The sequence below is a fragment of the Apus apus genome, chromosome 3, assembly GCF_020740795.1.
Source record: "Apus apus isolate bApuApu2 chromosome 3, bApuApu2.pri.cur, whole genome shotgun sequence".
NCBI lineage: Eukaryota > Metazoa > Chordata > Aves > Apodiformes > Apodidae > Apus > Apus apus.
Window position 1 is genome coordinate 33192148 of NC_067284.1, and position 19013 is coordinate 33211160.

Genomic DNA, 19013 nt, shown 5'->3' on the forward strand with positions numbered 1-19013 from the left:
GATACTAATTCCCAGCTACATGCATAAGTAGGTGTTCTTGCCCATGTCTGTACTCGTAAACTGAACAGCGTCAGGCCCCATCCCAAGCACTGGAAAATAATAATCTGTGCTCTGCTTCTACTGATATTTAAATTTCATCACTGTAGTTACCATGGCACTGTGCAAAAGTGATTTGTTGCAACCTGTCTTAAATATCTCAGATAGAGGATATTTATTTGCTGTGGAGATCCGTTGAAAATATTGCCTCATATTTTCAGGGTAACAGTGTCATAGTCCTGTTGGGAAATCTCCCATTTACATCTGGGAAAGGAAAAAAACACAGTAACTACGATGAAAGTGTTGCAAACTTTCCCTCTGATTAAGTTTACAAGAGCAGCAAAATCCTAATAATTACTTTTCATTACATTCTCATTTGCATAAGATGAGAAAATCCTTACAGGTAAGCATGTGTTTTTTTATGACCCCTACTGTATACACACTTGTGATATAAAGTTGAAATATTACAAAGGTTAAAATACATCTGAAAGAATATTACAGAAGAAATGTTGGGAAACAAAATGGACACAGTATTAGTAGTTACTGAAGTCAGATAGTGTACAATTGCATGCTTTCAAATGTTGAACCTTTTGTATAATTGTACATAATGTAATTGGGCATGTACGTAACTGTGCATTGCAAGTGTATTAATGCAGTATTAAAATTATTGAAAAAAATTCTAAAACACAACAACCCCACCCAAAACACCCAGATACCTAGTGAGGTAGAGCTGGCATAGTGGAATCGGGGGGGCTTAAAGCAACAGTCCCCCCTGCGTATCGCCAACAAGGTGCACAGGAGGGTGTGCCAGCTCTCCAGACCCCCACTGTGCACCTTGATGTCACAGCTCCGCACGACTCCAAGTTCATGCAAATCCATTCTGCTCAAGATGTGCCTGTACACAACCCACCTACTGCTGCCATTTTAGTACTCGTTCCCCAATCCGTGCTATAGCTGCACTAATTTGTACTACAGATCCTGATATTAATAGAAAAATTGGAGTGTAGAGAAAGGCACTGCACAAGAAATAGCCAGATGTTAAAACAAGAGATAATAAGCACAAGAGACAGAGCAGCTGTGGCAGAAACTGCTGTAGGGAAGGGTAGGGTGGTTCCAGGAACTGGGAGTACAAATTTTTATTAGGGCTGGGCTGGTATTTCCCACTCCAACTGCTTAGTTTTCTCTTTAATGAGGAAATGAGATTTTCATTTTTGTCCCACTCAGTGAAGAATTAAACAGGAACAAGAACTCACCTTCATAGGTAAGCAGCTCCTTGTAAAGCATGAACACATTGGGAACAACAGGATTTAAAAATAATACCTGATCTTGCTGCAAAACTACGGTACTTAAACCCTAACTGGATGTAACTGTCAAAGTAAACAGCCCTCTGCAATTGTTTCTTTCAAATGGTAAAGAGAAAAAATAACTCCTTTCTGAACATGCTCAGTCGACCTTCACTCCTTGCACATGCACTGCAGGCTAAGACACTAAGCAGAGATCCAGAAAAACACGGTCAGCAAGAGATAGATACATTTCTGAATTTACACAGTATGGATGATACACAGTCACTGCAGTTTTCATTCACTCATACAGAAATCAGCTTATTTTACCCCTGCTGATGTATGAGCGTGCAGACTAGTCTGTACACTCAGCAATGCCACTTCTGGTACAAATGCAGGGTAAAGTGTGACACACTATCCATAGAAAGCTACCACTAGACCCAGTGTGGATCAAGGGTCTGGGACAAATTAAAAAAAGCAAAGGAGGAAGGAAAATGCAGTTAACATGAACGGAGTCATCAGAGAGGGGAATGGGACACAGAGTGCCTAAATTTTGGTGGGTGTGGGAATTAGCAATACCCAGTTTTATAGACAGAACGACTTAAGAACCACATCGCAAGATTTACAGTTATCCATCTGCAGTCTTTAAAATGTGGGAATTCTTTTTCCTCTGGTTGTGTAAACTACCAAGCTCTGCTAGATCTGATTATTTTCTGCAGGCTGCACTATAAATTGTTCATTTTGGTGATAGGACTACTTCTTCATGTTCATCACAAAGAGTCAGTTGTTGAGTAAAATGGGCTTTGAAACCCAACAGATAAGGATCAAGAGCTGAAGTTTATTAATAGATTTATGCACTTTCATTCAGCCTAAAAACCCCATACTTCCCAAGATCAGAAAAAATATATTAGCTATGGAAACAAGCCAAAAAAAGTATTTAATCTTTATGAAAGAGATAAAAAGATAAAACTAGTGAGTAGTTCAGTTGAAGGTTGGGACAAAGGGGGAAAATTACTCCAGTCAATTAACGCTGTGTGCCTCTTCTTACGCCCAGTCATTGGGTTAGAGAGGTCCTCTGAAGTTCATTAATCCATTCCTCCTCCTCAAGGCAGGCTCCACTATACCTGCAGGGTTCCTGCATATGTTTAACCTGATAACACAAGTCTTTCAGTGGACATTGCACAGTCTACCCTGGTAAACTATTGTACTTCTTCACTGCCCTCCAACTGAAAGACGGTTCTTTCTTCCTGGAATTCAAGTCTACTACTCTTTTTCCCATTTGGAAACACAGAGGACACAAATATAAAAGGTTGCTGTGAAGCAAGATGGAATAATTAAAAAAACTGTTACACCCTCCCTCACAACTCTTCCCGAAACTGGTAATCTCATACACAAATGAACCCCATGAGTATAAAAACATGTACATACATTTTACACACACTTGCTATTTATGCAGGTGAATATTTTTAATAATATTTCACTATTTTGTTCAAGTACTGAACAAAAAGTGTGCCTCACCCAGAAGTGAGGTACAGTAAATTATTCCATTGTTTTGTATAAACTGATGGATGCTCTCCATTTCAGACAACTAAACCAGCCACAGGAACACAACATTCTTCCTGGCTTGGTAACAGCAATTTGGAAAGAACATTACACATATAGTTTTGGTTCAATGTTTGCTCAATGACTAACAGCCTATCTGAAGTAAACTGTATTCCTTGAGGACTAAGAAAGTACTTAAGTATAGGTGATGTATCAGATTCATGTCTTTATCTCACTAGTATTTCACTCACATTTAACCACTATATGTAAATTCATTTATAGGGAGTTTTTAAACTAATTCTCACCACTATATTCTCATATGTATGAAACAATCGGGGATTCCATGAGGCTACAGCATCTGATGACTCTAAGGTAAGAGTATGAACCTTAAATACCAAAAATGATCCCAGCAGCTGCTCAGCTTCTAAAAATGGCAATACTGGATCAGTACTGATTTCTGCAGTATGGAAAATGCAGTACCCTTGACTAAAAAACTTGATGTAATCAGGCTGATACCCAAGAAATGCCTGCTTTGGTTGCATGATGAAGCTAGTAATTTGCACTGTCTTTCCATTAATGTCAGCTTCTACTGAAACTCAGGTTTTCCCCCCGGTAGCTGTTGAAGGACATTAACCTGCTTTTATCACTCTCAAGAATCCAACATGTGCTGTGTGTCAGGTCCCTCCATGGAACCTTAAGGCTCTGCTACCTTTCCCCTACCTTGCCAAGGGTGTGTCTGTGCTGAAAGCCAGTTCTGGTAACAGGGTGGCTGAACAGCTGGGGACCAGACTGCTGTAAGAGCAGTGTGAGACCAAGCTCTGGCCAGCCCTGCCAGCGGCCTCTCCTTGCTACGCTTGGGAGCTGAATCACCTCAGCCCTCACCCAGGCTATGTTGCAGGTGTGCCCATGCCTCCCAAGTACTCCCCTGATCCTGACCTGGTCACTTGACCTTAGAACTGCCTTGTCATGACAAACTTGTCTGTTTGGTCTGTTGGTTGAACCTCACTGCTCTCACTCTACTGCTCATTTGCTGACTGCAGGATTGCACCTCCTGTCCAGGAGGTCACTGCCCCAGCCTGCCAGAGCTGCCAACCTGCCTTCCTGCACAGAGCTGCCCATTCCTGCTGCTCCCCAGCACCTCAAAAGCAAGGCCTGCAAGGAATACTCCTCCCTATTTCACCAAAAAGCTCCCAGGCTCAAATGGGAGCCAGGCAGCTTGGCACAGCCCACCAACTACAGCTCACTCCTGCTCCAGAGTTCCAGCGCTGGATACCCTGAAGAGGCTGTTGGGAAAAAGCAAACATCCAACACTTCTCCTGACCAAAGTGAGCAGCACAAGGAACACTGCCCTCTTTCAAACTTCTAGTAGTCATATCAAGGCCAGGAAATCCATGTTTCTGGGTACCACTGATTCTAGCCAGCTGTGGGTTCATGGGAAAAAGTAGTCCAAGATTAAGTATTAGTTCAATTAATTTATGATTTTTAAAAGTATATAGTATATTTCTTTTTTCAGAGACATGCTGGACATTCATTTGTCTGTATTAGAATCCTTCAGGAATACAGTCACAATCTTTGGCACTGCAAACCTGTTTCTGGTTACCTCTGGTCTTTCAAAATCTGCACCAGCCCCTCTTCACCTAGTACAGCACAAATTGAGTTATTGCTAAGACGGAGACTGTGTAGAGCTTTGCCTCTTCACCCCACACAAATGCTCTCCTCCACCATGATCTCATGCAAGCCCTCAGCAATCCAGAGCAGAAATGAAGAAATTGTTGAACGAAGGACTGTCTACAAAGCACGTGTTCCTGGGCAAATACAAGCAGATGAATTCACAAGGCAGCACAGTCCCTCTCCTTGAAGGGGCACATCTACACCTGGTTCAGTTACGTATGCTGTTCATCAGTACTCAGATTCTTGAGACAACTCTCACGTTCTCATTCACAAATGCTATCTGTGACTTTCAATTTTCCAGGGTTCTTCTCCATAATGGCTGGTATCTACTGCTTGCACTACTGTCTCTAATCAGCCTTATTTGAGCAAGTTTATATAGAGAGTTTACATACACTGCACATAAGAATACAGCCTACTTACAGGCAAAGCCTGCAGTGCTTTGGAAACCCGAAAGAGAAGAGACTATCTCACAAACAACACAAGCTACTAAAAGCACATCAAACCTGTCTTCCAGTTTCCACATTTGATTCCTATGACATTCAAATCACAGCCCTATCTTTTCAAGTATCTCATTGCTTACGCCTAGTATATTTAAACAATATTTAAAGTGTATCCCAAATATCTTTTATGTGAAATAAAAAGGTATGCTAAGGACAGTTTGCATGTGCCTTCTCTCTTAACAGCACAAAATATCTTCCTTTAATCATACAGGCTCCAATCTAAATACATGACCATTATTATCATAATGAGTCCTCTGTAAGTGCAAGAAAAGCAAAACCACTGAACTACATGTCAGTCAGAAGAATTTCAAAACAGAAGACACACGCTTTTTTTAAGCTGAAAGTCAACCATTTAAAACTGAGTTCATTACTACCCTGAAGACCAACTGCATCTTTTTTTTACTGCTACTGACAGCCAATCAAACCACTGCTGAAATAAGGATGCCTTGAACCATAAATGCCCCTCTAGCTCTTGATCATGCATAATGAGATTTAGGCCTGTCACGAGAAGGAGCAAACTCCTCCAAATTCCTGCTCTTGCAGTGCCAGTTCTGTCTACCTAATCCCCAGTTCTCCCTGTATCAACCGGAATGGTGGCAAGTTTCCACCATGAATCTTTCCACGTTCCGTACAGCCACGTGTATGAAGCGGACACACCTGAATTGCATGCAGATAATTTCTGAGAGATAACACAGTGCTCCAGGGGAAAGATGTTGCACTAGCACAAACTTTAACTTGCCGCTGCACTTGGATTTCAAAGGCTTGAATGTTATCAAAAGACAAGAATACAAAAAGAGGGATGTAGCCTGGAGCAACCACAACTGCATTTCATTTTCTCAGTGGCTTAGGAGGAGAAGTAATAATGGGACTTCTTGGTATACAGCATGGGTGACACTGACATTGGAATACTGGATAGTTCCGTGTTAAACAGAAAGCATGAGAAGTTTATGGACACTGCATAAAAAATGGACAGCTAGAAGTGAAAAAATACATACCAAGAGACTCATCTTTTAGTTGAATAGAAGGACAGAGAGGTGATGATTACAATGCATGTTTTAAAGATGAAAACATTCGTGCAAAAGGCATTTTTAAATTAAACTATATAACTAAATTGAATCCTGTGACTCATTATTCTATCATCTAACAGCAACGATGTATCAGGCTTTGAGAAACCAAGGTTTTTACTGAAATAACTGCAAAAAATTCTACAGTAAACATTGCCCAGGAGACCTGACCAGATTAATAACCCCTCTGCTTTATAAAGCAAAATGCTTAAGAACCTCCAAGTCTCTTTTAAAGATGTACAGTGATGGGGGGGATCTACTGATTCTTGTTGGATACAAAGTTCAGTTTCTTGGCCTCGGTGAAAAGACATTTTATAAAGCTTTTAAAAAAGAAATAAGCAAAGCCCCTTTTGGAACAAAGGTAAAAATTGATTTAAGTGGTGAACTACTTTTGTAAATTATGGGTTTGCAAGACAAAAATCAAGAAGAAATGCTGTATCTTGGTCAGTAACAAGCATTCTTCTGCGAGTCAACAAGAAGACACAGAAAAGAATCAATCATTTCCTTAAATTAGGTTCTAGTTTCTCAAGTTATTTAACTAAACTAACTTTTTGAAGACTAGCAGGCTACTGACATGGCCTTCATGTGCTTGTTATGTGAACATCTATTACTTCATCTATGTTGTGCCACTGCTGGCTTACCAAAGCATATTAAATCTGGTTCTAAGGATTCTGTTTAAGGGCAATACTGACAACATTTAACTTAATCAGATGTTCCACTGAGATTCTCCCCTGTACATTGGTGTGACAAGAGAGGGCTTCCTTATTGGGTGACTTAGAGAAACCTAAATCAGGCTTTCTCAGTTTCCCTCATCACAACCACTTGTACCTCCTCCTGGCTACTAAGGCAACCCAAGCATACAAAGCCAAAGGTTTTGAAGAACACAATCGTGTGTCATCCTTCAAGGATCATTAAAAAATATGTATTGTTGTACCCTTGGTAAAAATAAGGTTTTAGACAAAATAACTTACCTCTGATCTTCAAACCAGGCAGTCACAGATAAAGATTTTAGAAAGCAAAAACCAAAAGTTAATAGAAGACAAGCAGCCTCGTTGTACACATAAATTCTTATATAGAAAACATCTGGGGTTACACAATAACTAGTTGCTGGTGATTTCTGCACAAACAGAGTTCACACTGGAGTTTATAACACAACATACTTGTAGTGTCCTTTGGTCGATACTTTCAATTTCATAAACTTTTCAATGATTATCACAGGGTTTAGCAAGTTCTGGGTTTTGTGTTTATCACTGAATCAAAATACAAAGAAAATGGTACTGTGTCCCAATTTGAAAAAGTTCCTTTTTCCAATTAAGAATAAGTTTATTTTAAAAATAACATAAAAAACATCAATGGAACAGTCGTCCTCTTCCATGTTTGCTCTTGAGATGACTAGCAGAACGCCTAAGAGTTCTCCTCTCTTGACGATGCTGCTTCTCAGCTTCCTGCTGTTTCTTTTGCTGCTCTGACTGGAATATTAAAACAAAAATAGACTCAGGTTCTTGTAAACTTACACACACCTCATTGTTCAAGCATCTATATATCAAGTCAGAATTCCGTTAGTGAAATCCAGAAATGTTACTCTAAATGGTGCTGTGCTATGTTGTCTTATACTGTACCTGTTGATTCTGGGTATCCTAAGGCATTATAATTACAAGTAATTCAGAGCAAACATTTAAGACAACAGTGAATAAAATAATGTGGCTCAAATTAAAACCAATGTCTAACAATAGACCGTAAAGTTACCCTCCAGAATTTAAGTTTTAATGTCCTTAAGAAGGCAGAGCACAATTTGAGGCTATTTAGTATTTACTTTGGTTAACCAGTATTATCACATTTAATATTCGCACAAATGGATTTTAAAAAGACAGAACAGTAAGTTAAACTTGCTGAATACACAAGTTTTCTAAAAAGTGTTCTTACGAGCTCTTGAAAGTGTTTTATATGCTGCATGCAATTCTAGAAAGACATTCCACATGAAAATATAAAATCTCCTCTCCTGTGGCACATGCTCTATTAATTCTTCCTCTTCACTAAAAACACACTGAAAGGGTTTCATTTACACATCACATAGATGAAATGGCTCTTACAGCCATAAACTGCTATTTTCTTTGGAAGACTAAGGCTTGTCTTCAAACTAAGCATAAACTGGAACTATCAGACTTGAACTAGCCAAACTCAGGCAGCTGTCCATGCTATAAAATGCTCCAGCAATTCAGAGCAATTTCAACGGCAGCACAGAGTAAATGCATTATGGCAGAATTACTGGATATGCAGCTGCATCCCCACTGCACCTAATTCTGGCATTAGCAGCATCCATACATCAGGCCACCTCTGTCTGAACCTCATTAAAGTACCATTTAAACTTGAGCTAGAGATTTGCATGCATAGACAGCATTTAGGCTGAGGGAAGGTATGAACCAATTTACTAAATGTAGCAATAAGCCCAGTAGGTTAACAAGAAACACACTATCTGAAAATTTAAGTAGTTTTTCTCTGCCTCCAGACTTTTTGTCTGAAATGGTCTTGAGAAATCTTACTTAATGTTGGCTGCTACTGCTAGTGTGCTGAAATCAAATTATCTTGATTTATATTTGAAACTTTGGTTGGTTGGTGGTATTTTTGGTTGGTTGGTTTTTTAAATCTCCTCTATACTTCCCTAGTAGTGTAAGTACTTAGGTATTTTAGAAACCCTGCTATTTTGCTATATGCATTTGCTATGATAAAGCATGCTGAATATGAAAAACAGGATGCCACACTGAGAAACCATCCTTAAATCCCCTGAAAACTAAACTGTGAAACATCAATGACAAACAATTGCATTGCTGGATCTGTCCGTGGTTACCAACATTCAGGAGGCTGCTAACATACCACAACTATAGCAGCCAAGTTCAGTCTTAATTCCACTGAATATCAAGCTGGAGTGAGACCAATCCTATGGAAGCAAAATTCTCTCCCCCACTAAATATTTCTACCTGCTCCTGAACAGACCTACACTTTAAGGAAAGGGCATCAGAAAGCAGATGCCGATGATCAAAGTAACACCAAAATCCCCTGTTTGGCTTGCCAGCTTCATCTCCTCACCCTCTGAAAAGGACCCAGAATACCACATAGCGTGCCTTCCTCCTAGCTCTCCCTGCTACATTCCCAGGGAATTCAGAAAATACATACAGGGTCTGTTTACTTGAGAGAAGACTTCTAAGTCTTATATTGCTATTCTGTTGATAGGAATAAGGACCTCCACTGTAGATGCATTGTTTTTCTTTTGACTAGACTTAAAAAAGATCTTGTTAACGCAAATGAGCACAATGTATGTATTCCAATACAGCAACATCAGTTAACAGTCAGAAAAAAAATCCATATATGTTAGCAGCAACATAATTAAAAAACCCCTTAAAGCTACAGCATATCTGATAGAATCAAGTAAGTATGGCATTCTGAACCACTGCTGTATCTGTCTTCCTCAACCTTCCTCCCAAATCTTCACAAAAGTGTTAGCAAAATGTGACAGTTAATTGGTCACTACCAATTGCAAGAGATCTTGAGGCTTTGTGCTTTAAAGCTCTTATAAAAAAAGACTGTGCTTTCAAAGTCTTGCAAAGTCCATTTAATTAGCTGCAAGACACTAACATATCAGTTACAGCAGCTGGTAAAATCCCTAGAATAGTTATCTACACAGCACTGCAGAGGAATCTGTGGCTTATTCCAGTCAACACATTTTAAAATTCCAGCAACACAGGAATCAAAAACAGATGAAAAAGAACATCTGCAAACACACAATAATCAGGTAAAACAAGATAGAAATAGTCCAACAAATCTGTTTTTGGGTTTTTGTGGGTTTTTTCAGGCATACTCAATGTGACAATTGAATAACTACTTAGACTTTCTTGTGACAACAGCTTTCTTTACCAGTGAGAATATTTGACCACTGGTAAGGAGAAATGTATTAAAGCAAAGAGACTTGCTTACCTGAGGAAAACCACTTTTAAGTGAAATATATTTTGTCAGCTCAACTACCAATTAATATGGGTCTTCAGCTTTTATAATATGTCCTTTCTCCAGTTATAAAGCAATTTTCTGGCAAAAAAACCCCTAACTGTTCCAAGCAGTAGCAGATATACACATGCATTCAACTCTGCCCACGCTGTAAAGTAACCACCTGTCTGCAATCTGCAAAATTCCTTAGGACAGAAAATCAAAACCCTTTGGGAAAGGTAGACAGGCACCAGTCAACCACTTCAAATGGAATCTGGCAAGCAGAACAGGACAAGAGCTCATTCTTGTGCTCCACTGTGCACAAGTTCAATGACAAAGGTGCTTAGGAGCTCAGTTTTTACCATGCTGAGATGCAGCAACATTATCAACCAGGAGAAAGCCTGTCACCTACAGCATCCTGACTGCACTTGGACCTGAAGACCAAGATCTGATCAGTCCTGGTGAAGAAGTCAGGTAAGGTCACAAGCTTCTGATGGTATGTCTGCAAATAAACTATTAAAAGATGGAAGCCAGTATTTTCCACCGGAACATAAGATTTTATGAGTGCTGCCTGAGTTATAAGGGTATAAACACAGAGAGTACTACCGGAGGCTTTCATTCTCTTGGCAAGAAGCACAACAGTTGGCAGCTTATAAAGAAATGAAGAGGGACATTTGTTTGACGGTTTTAAAGTTCCTGTTCTTTCATGCAAAAACTAAAGTTAGTTGTGTATTATCTTAAAAAAATTATATATATAGCTCACCTTCTTTAATTTGAATGTTGCCTGTTTGCTGCCTACTGTGGTATCAGAGACATTGAGCGTGCCAAGTTTTTCTTCAAGCTTTAAACGATCTCCAAGAGTTTTCCTGCGGAGAATAATTAACATTAGTCCCTAATCTTGCTACATTTTCAGTATAATAAAGTTTGATAATTCAGTCAAAACTAAAATCAGTTTCTCTGAAAACCTGAAATGCCATATATCTAAAAAAAAACCCAAAAACATTCAGCAAATAGAAAAGACAAGTTCAAATAATTCCATCCAGCCATTGCTTTCAGTAGAAACATATATTTTATATAAAGTTAATGGGGTTTTGTGCTAAAAAAGCAAGAGGACTCTAGTTAAAAAATAAACCACAGCCTTCTATTGCTACAGTTTCCTAGGAAATATCAGAAAAATATTCAGCTGCAGTAATAGATACATACACAATTTTTTTTAAGTTATATATATATATATATATACACACACACACACACATTTGTCTTGAAATCTTCCAAATTTCTGAATTAGAAACACTTTTGAGGGAAGGAAATAATGTTGACTATACATCAGAATGAATTTGTCACCAAATGAATCACTTCACTGACAAACTACTAAGTTCAAATACACTGCACCTGCAACAGTCTAATGCACAGTTTTCTGAATAAAAGAACAATGCAAGCAAGCAAATGTGATAAGTAAGACAGACCCTGGCCCAGAGGGGAGCTTCATGTGAGCACACACCTTCAAGCACATGGTGCTCATCATCAGCTAGTTTCAGAAAGCAAGCTGTTCATCAGCTAGTTTGAGAAAGCAAGCTGTTATAGAGCTTCCCCCTCAGGCACTGAATGCTAGCTAATTTTTACCAAGAAGGAGGTAGCTGTTGTGGCCAAAACTCAAACTGCTTCCAGCTCTCCTCCACTGAAAGTTAATGGCCTGAACAAAGGCAAGACATGTGGGACATGCCCCAGTAGCTCCAGGTTGTGAGCCAATACTTGAATATCACCCTTGCAGACTTCAGACAAGTTGGGTGTAAACTGGGACAGCTGGGAAGTGTAAATATGCCTTGTTCCTGCAGAGCCTCCAGCACAGGGGTAAGGCTGACAGGGTTGGTACTGGCTTCAGCCAGCCTCCCTAAAGGCACCTGTGAGTTCTAACATGGCTTATCTTTCTTCTATCAGTGGGCCCTACCAAAAGTTAGTGCCACCTGACAACATGACGTGGCTTGGATGACCGGACAAGCTCACTCTGCAGCACGCTTAGAAAGCATTCACCTAACTGTAAACTAAATCAGTTTCTGCAATTTGAGGTGCTGTTACCATAAAATCTGGTTGCTGAAAGAACCCTCTAGCACCTAAGTTTTAGAGGGCAAGCATTCTTTATTGCAGAGCTGGATGCATGTTCTCAAAGTCGTGCATCCCCCCTACTTACAGAATTCAGCTGATACACACCTAAACCATGCATATCCATCCTCATTTCTAGAAATGTATACATATTTGTAACATTTCCTACAACTAATTACAATGTTTGTATCTTTACTGCAGGTGTGCAACAGGTGGGTGCGGGGCTTTCTCAGAGGTTCTGATGGTCTCTAAGGGCCCCCTGTGGTTGCTGAAGAGGCATTCCTAACATCTTCTGGAGTTGCACAGGCACAGCTGGTCTCACAAGATTTACTGTTATGCTGTTATCTCTATCTACAGGATGCTCCTGTGCTGCTGATGGGTAGTTTTGTACCTAATCATTTACCCAAGGATGTGGCTTTCACAAGGTGCATTGTCGCGCAAAGCATAATTTCAACTCAGTATCTTTCTACTAAATATACAATACCATAACCTATTCAGCGAGCTCAAGAAATATACAATGGTCTGTCCAGCTAACATTCAGGTAACTCAGTAAATTCTACAAAGCAAACTCATCAATCCAGTAAATATCGATTAAGCTTAATTCTATTTTAATATATTTCTGTTAAATCTAATAAAGAATATTCTACAGCTAGCAATGCTGCTATTAGTGCCTTATTAGATATCTCTCAAGAGGGCTAAGAGACATTTTTGGTACAGGTTTTAAAGTGGAAAAAAGCCATCATAAAAACATGGACAATTAGCAGTCACCAAAGCCAATGGCATTTACTACAGATGAAGGACTCATGGATTGTGGACTATGCATGAAGCCTCTGAAGCCCACTGAATTTTGGTTAACGAGCCATTTTGTGTAAGGAAGGCTAACAATGAAAAATTACTGTCAAGAATTGCTTTATTTCTCATGACTAGGTACTTTGGTTGTATTTTTTTCTGTAGTATATTTTTCATTGAGTACATGTGAAAACTTGTTCCATCTGTGCAAATCGGGAAGACAAGCTAAGCCTCAGAGCTAACTATGGCAGCAGATCAGTCACCAACATTGTGGTGGGATTTCTACATTCAAGTGAAGCCTCATTTTTCTCCCCTTTGAAAAAGAACTGGAGAAATATGGCTACTACCCAGCAATTATTTAGCATGACTGCCTAGATACTGCTTCAGTCAGGAGAAAAATTAAAAGCAGGAGATATTAGCAAAACACTGGGGGTTGCAATTGTACTGAATAAATGCAGGTATGGCTGTAGTTAATTGAAAATGTGCAGACTTCAAATGATAGGGGATTGCACACGTCACTTACAACAGTTGGGTTGGTCTTGGTTTTGTTTTTAAAAAACAAATTAAAACAAACACAAAACCAACAAAACATTCTCAACAAATTGATTCAAGGGGTTCACTAACAACTTCCCCTACCCTACAGTAAAAAAACAAACGAACAAATTGCTCAGGCACTTCTTTTTACCTCATTATAAAGAGAACAGTTTTTCAGGACTTTTCCTGGTGTTCTCCTTTAACAATACCTAGGAATGTCAACTATGCTTCTGTTGACTTTCTTGGCCACTTCTGAAGACATATACATTAACTGTCATACTTTATAATGTATGAACTGTAGTTTTAAATTTTGTCTTGGCCTAACTTCAATAATAAACCTTTTAAAGGGACATCTAGAACATCTAAAGACCTGTTAGCATGCTGATAAAATCCCTTTGCTTCTTCACTTTTATGGATTTGATTTAAGTTATTATGTAAGGAACTCGTGCATTAAGTAAACAAAGCAAAGTTTTGCAGCTTTACATGTGTAAGCATAACAGTGCTAAAAAGGAAAATGAAATGTAGACAGATATGAGACAAGGTGTTTTTTACAACCAGGAGTAAATTTGTAGCTTTCCTAAGCAAAGAAATGCATAAACTGTTGGGCTATGAAGAAATTTATAGTACGCACCACTGCTTTAGAAGTTGGGCTTGGAGCCTTGCTGAGTCAGTAACATGTCAAAAGAAACACCCAGTTTTATGTAAGCCATAAACTGTTTCCTCAGGTAGAACATTATACGATTAGAGGAAAAAAAGAACACCTAGCCATTAAATGCATACTGAAGGTATTAAGGTACTTAATTATATTGGTCACAGACCATCATTCCGTAACTTGGATAAATCAAATCAAAGACAAACATGCCAGCCTCACCAGATTGTACATGCCACTACAGTCTTTCCAATTTTCAGTACATTGCTTGAATGAATTATTTTTATGCTGACTACTTATCACTGAACAAGGCCAGCAGAAAATATATTTAAGTATTTTCTACATAACATTCTGATATGTAAAAGTGCTTATTAAACAAACAAGTCAGATCAAAACACATGCAAAGTCATCATCATTATAGAATTGTATCATCTATATGTTATAAGAAACAGATACTAGCTGTTAATTTTTAAATTTCTTCTAAGAATTTGAGGAATATCAAAATCCATACTAAGAACAATGCTTGGATTAGCACAAATGGGCTCAGTGAATACAGAGTAAATTGCTTATATGAAAAATAACAACAAACATGGAAAGACAATTCAATGACAGCAACCCAGAAAAACTTAAAGGATGTAATGCTGTCACATCCATTTTTTGTAATCATATTCTATTCTCAATTTTTTCTCCTTTTCTTATTTTTTTAAAATATTTTACATTGTATCCCATCTGTGCACCTACCACACAGAGGTTATCTAACCTAAGCCACCATAATTATGCATCACACCTTGCAAAATACTCTGCAAAACATTAGCAGCGAATATTAACACACATTCTCTTTTCCCTAAGAAAAGTCTTTTAATAGTCTTCCCTTGCTTTATGTCACTACTGATATTCCTCCATCCACTGGGCAGGCCTGTGGTACATGTTTTCATTTTTCCTAAGCTGAAAGCAATGATTCTTCTGCCTCTATACCCCAGATGAAGGATTTCCTTTGTCCTGTGTCACACTGTACTCGTCTTTTCTAAATGTTTCACTTCCTTACACCTGTCTGGGACTTATTTACTTAACTTTCAGTATTCTTGTTCACATTTAAGCCTTCCATGTTTTGAACAAAATTAAATATTAACACTTCAAATTGAGTATCCTTGAGTATTTCCATTAGAGGTCAGCAGCTGAATTTGTGTAAAAGAATAGCATATGAGTAAGCTGAAGCCATACTGCCTTTATAGATGTATTTCAACAGCAATGAGAATACAGTACCATTTGACACATCTCAGGCCTGAGTCACCTCAACATGACTATAAATTTAAGCACAATCTAAAAAATATCCTTAACCTACAATACTCAAAGAGTGTCCAGACTGGATTTTCTCCTGATAGAGAAGAAAAACTGACAGGAGTAAAAAGTCACTTCATCTTCTGGAAGTAAGAAAAAGAACAGGAAAAAAGTTGATGGAGAAATCCTAGAAAGTTGAAGTCCAAAATGAGGCAGTATTTTCAACATAAAGAACAAAGAAAAATCCCTGTGTGAAAACAGTTGCTGTAAAAAAACAGCTAAGGAAAACATGGGCACCAGTTCTGCAGAACTGCTACGAATCCCAATTTAAAAAACTACTGCTTCTATGTCAAGAGATCTGACAGGTACAACATGTAAATCACAGACTACTGCTGTGGAAACAGTGTTTTAGTAATACTAAAAGATCATTTTATATGATAGTTCCATGTTAAAACTTGCTCTTTTAAGGGATAGTCTGATTTTTTGTCAAGAGTTTCTTTACATATTTCCAGAAAAATTCCATCATGCAACAACCAGGTTGTAGAATCAGCCGTTAGTAGCACAAAGAAATAGCCCCATTATATATATTACTTCCTTTTCTTTGACTGCATAACTTCCTTCTAAGTAAAACCATAATGTCTATGACAAGATCCATCTAATCCAGCAACTTGTTTCCAACATTAGTCAAAATTCTGCTCTGCATCCAGTGTGCTACAAGAACTTTGAAGCTATTGTCTTTCCAGGTTTTAATATTAGTGTGTACATCCCAAATAATACAAGGCTATCAAACCTCACCTTCTAAAGGGCTCAACTCGCCTCTGAAAAAAAAAAAATCCTCAAGATTCGCAGGCATTAAACACTTCAATGTAAAGTTCTTTAGTTTGATGTGCTCTTTATACAGTACTCAATTACTTCAATTGATTGTCAATTTAAGGAAATCCAAAGTTAAGAAAAAATAAAACACAAAAAACCTAGTCTGATACTTTGCATTGGAAAAAGAAAATTGAAATATTAAGACCTGACAACAGAAGGACAGCACAGTTTTGTGGAAGTATTTGGATGCCATAAAAATACTGAGACAAAATAATTTTTTTTTTACCACCTTGATTTTACTCCCAAGTTAGTGACTAGTCATGCAGCATTCTACATCCTTTTGGAGAGTCAGATGACTAACATCCAGACTGTCAACCTCATACTGACACTGATAAAGAAATACAGCCAGTCTCACAGACATCACTGTTGCTATTTGTGAGAGCGGCAGTTCACCTACACTGAGTAACGGAACCGCAAATGTGGCTCAGAATATTAATCTCTTACTCATCTAACTTGCGTTGTCTCTCTGTCATACTTTCAGCGTTAGCTTTTACTACAAAACAAAGCTTTTAACAAATATGTTGCTTTAAGTTACAACCCTGACTCTCCAGATGTGGCTTTACCCCTAAGTGCTTCCAAGCCAAAATGCCACTGGCCTGCACCATAGAGAAATACTTGAGAATCGTCCACCCCCAGCTATTCAAAAAGGAACATCAGTCTTACTTCATTAATTTTTGTTTTTTGGCGGAGTCTTTGAAGCTTCTGAATTCCTCTCCTTCTTTAATCTCAAAAAACTGAGGCTTCAGTAATGTTTGCTGATCTTCCTTGGACCTTTCCTGCCGCTTTAGTTTTTCCTCTTGGCGTAGAAGCCTGCGCTGTTTCCTGACCTCTTCAACCCAGCCTTTTTCATCATCTGAACTCTCAGAACTTTCTGCATCACTTGCTTTTCCTTCTGGTTCTTCCTCCTCTTCCTGCAGACAAAAATAGTACAAAATAAGAAATCATGAACTAATTTTCTTTGCAAACCATTCCCGCAATTAAGAGTATGTGACAGCTTTTACGTAGATACAGTTGAAGAGAACTGCAATTTGAACAAAAGCAGACACAGCAAATGAAGCAGAATATACATTGTAAAATTGTTTCCACCTACACATTTTACGTTTTTCAAACCTATATTCATGGAGACACAGCATTGTTGACATCTGAAAACTAAGGCAACATAAAAATGTTAGAGATTATTATTATAGATAATTACTGTAGCTCATCAGACATTCTTGCATTGTCTCCATCTTTCCTTCCTTCTAGGGTGAAATATCCGAATGTTTCAAACAAAGAAAAAAAACCTTGTGGATTTTTCCTAATCCAAATGGAAAATATTTTACCTGTTCTTGTGCTTCCAGCTCCTCCAAGATCTTCAGTTTCCTCTTTCTTTTCTCACTTATTTTAGAAACAAGTGGGTTAAGTAGCCTAAATTCTTCACTCTGCTCATCCACCTGGAAATCTGGATTCTCAAACATGACCTTAAACCGATCATCTTTTAGAAGACTAGGCAGATTCTGGAAAAGAAGCAAAGCAAGAGCGAGTTATAAAATTCTAAAACAGATACTGGAAAAGTAACACCTTTTTAATTAAATGAAACTCAAAACCAGTTGTTTTATCCTTCTAGGTAATATAAAATCAAGATTTATGCTTATTATATTTTATTACTTTCACAAAGATGAAATAAATATAATTCCAAGCTACCTGTAAGCAAGACAGGGATTTTAAATGCATACTATAGACACCTTAAAGACACAATTACCAACATTTTTGGATTAATGTTTCTCACACATTCAAGCCAGCTAGTCTGGAGACGTGTTGATATCTATTGACTAATCAGCAGTACCTTTAAGGCAAATACCCCGCCTGACAGGGATGATTCTACAACATGTACAACAAATTATCAGGGTAAACATGCCTTTATGCAATGCTACTACTGTTTTACTGTAAATACATGAGTGTTTCTACACATAACACTTTCTTCACTGCCCTCAAATATAGAATGGAAAAGGCAGTTTCATGCATTTCAAACACACAGTAAATTATGGCGTTCTTGAAGGAGGAACCGTTCAGTTTGTCATAATTTTAAAAAATCATTGAATACACAGCTTTTTATTATAAAAAGTTGATAGTTTCAACATTGCCAAGCTTATACCACCACATTCATCCCACCCTAGCATTAAATTTGCATTGTTACCTAACAAAGGGAAAAAAAATACAGAAAACAGTAAGTATAAATTTCAAACACAGAAATAGTTGCAAATGTGTGACTTGCAGACACACAGCCAAAAATTAAATCCCAAAGCCTAAAATAAATTGCTCTTCACAAGATTCTAATGCTGTATCAAGAAAATAACCAGAACATGCATTTCTATGTATACCCTTTTTAGTGCACATTGGTAACACAATCTCTATGGACTCCTAAACAAATCAGCCTCCATTTATTGAACTGATATTGCCAATGTAACACTGGCTTAGGTAGCCTGCATGTAATGTTTTACCACCACCTACTTTTTCAGTAGTTCATGCTTTCTACTAACTGTATCACACAGGATTTCATTAGATGCCATATGAACCTAATGCCTGACTTTCACAAATGCTATATTCCTGTAAGAATGATCACCCATTAAGTGCTGCCTATATAAAGTCTCTCCCCCACAGATAATAAATGTTAACTCATTTTTTCGTTTAGATTTCTCTTAGGATAAAAATGGATTCTTTTCAATATCCAGAAAAATCCCTG

General features: G+C 38.1%; 1 protein-coding gene across 2 annotated transcripts in view; it reads right to left on the bottom strand.

Annotated features, from left to right (window-relative positions):
• Positions 1 to 337: 337 nt before the first annotated feature.
• Positions 338 to 19013, bottom strand: part of NOL10 (nucleolar protein 10) — a 60367-nt gene continuing 41691 nt past the window's right edge. For both annotated transcript variants that reach the window (XM_051614018.1, XM_051614019.1), the window contains exons 18-21: positions 17614 to 17787; positions 16955 to 17202; positions 10832 to 10934; positions 338 to 7562 (exon numbers count right to left, since the gene is read on the bottom strand). In XM_051614018.1, the coding sequence (XP_051469978.1) occupies positions 7443 to 7562; positions 10832 to 10934; positions 16955 to 17202; positions 17614 to 17787 (645 nt within the window). In that variant the 3' untranslated portion in view covers positions 338 to 7442. The remainder of the gene's footprint in view (positions 7563 to 10831; positions 10935 to 16954; positions 17203 to 17613; positions 17788 to 19013) is intronic.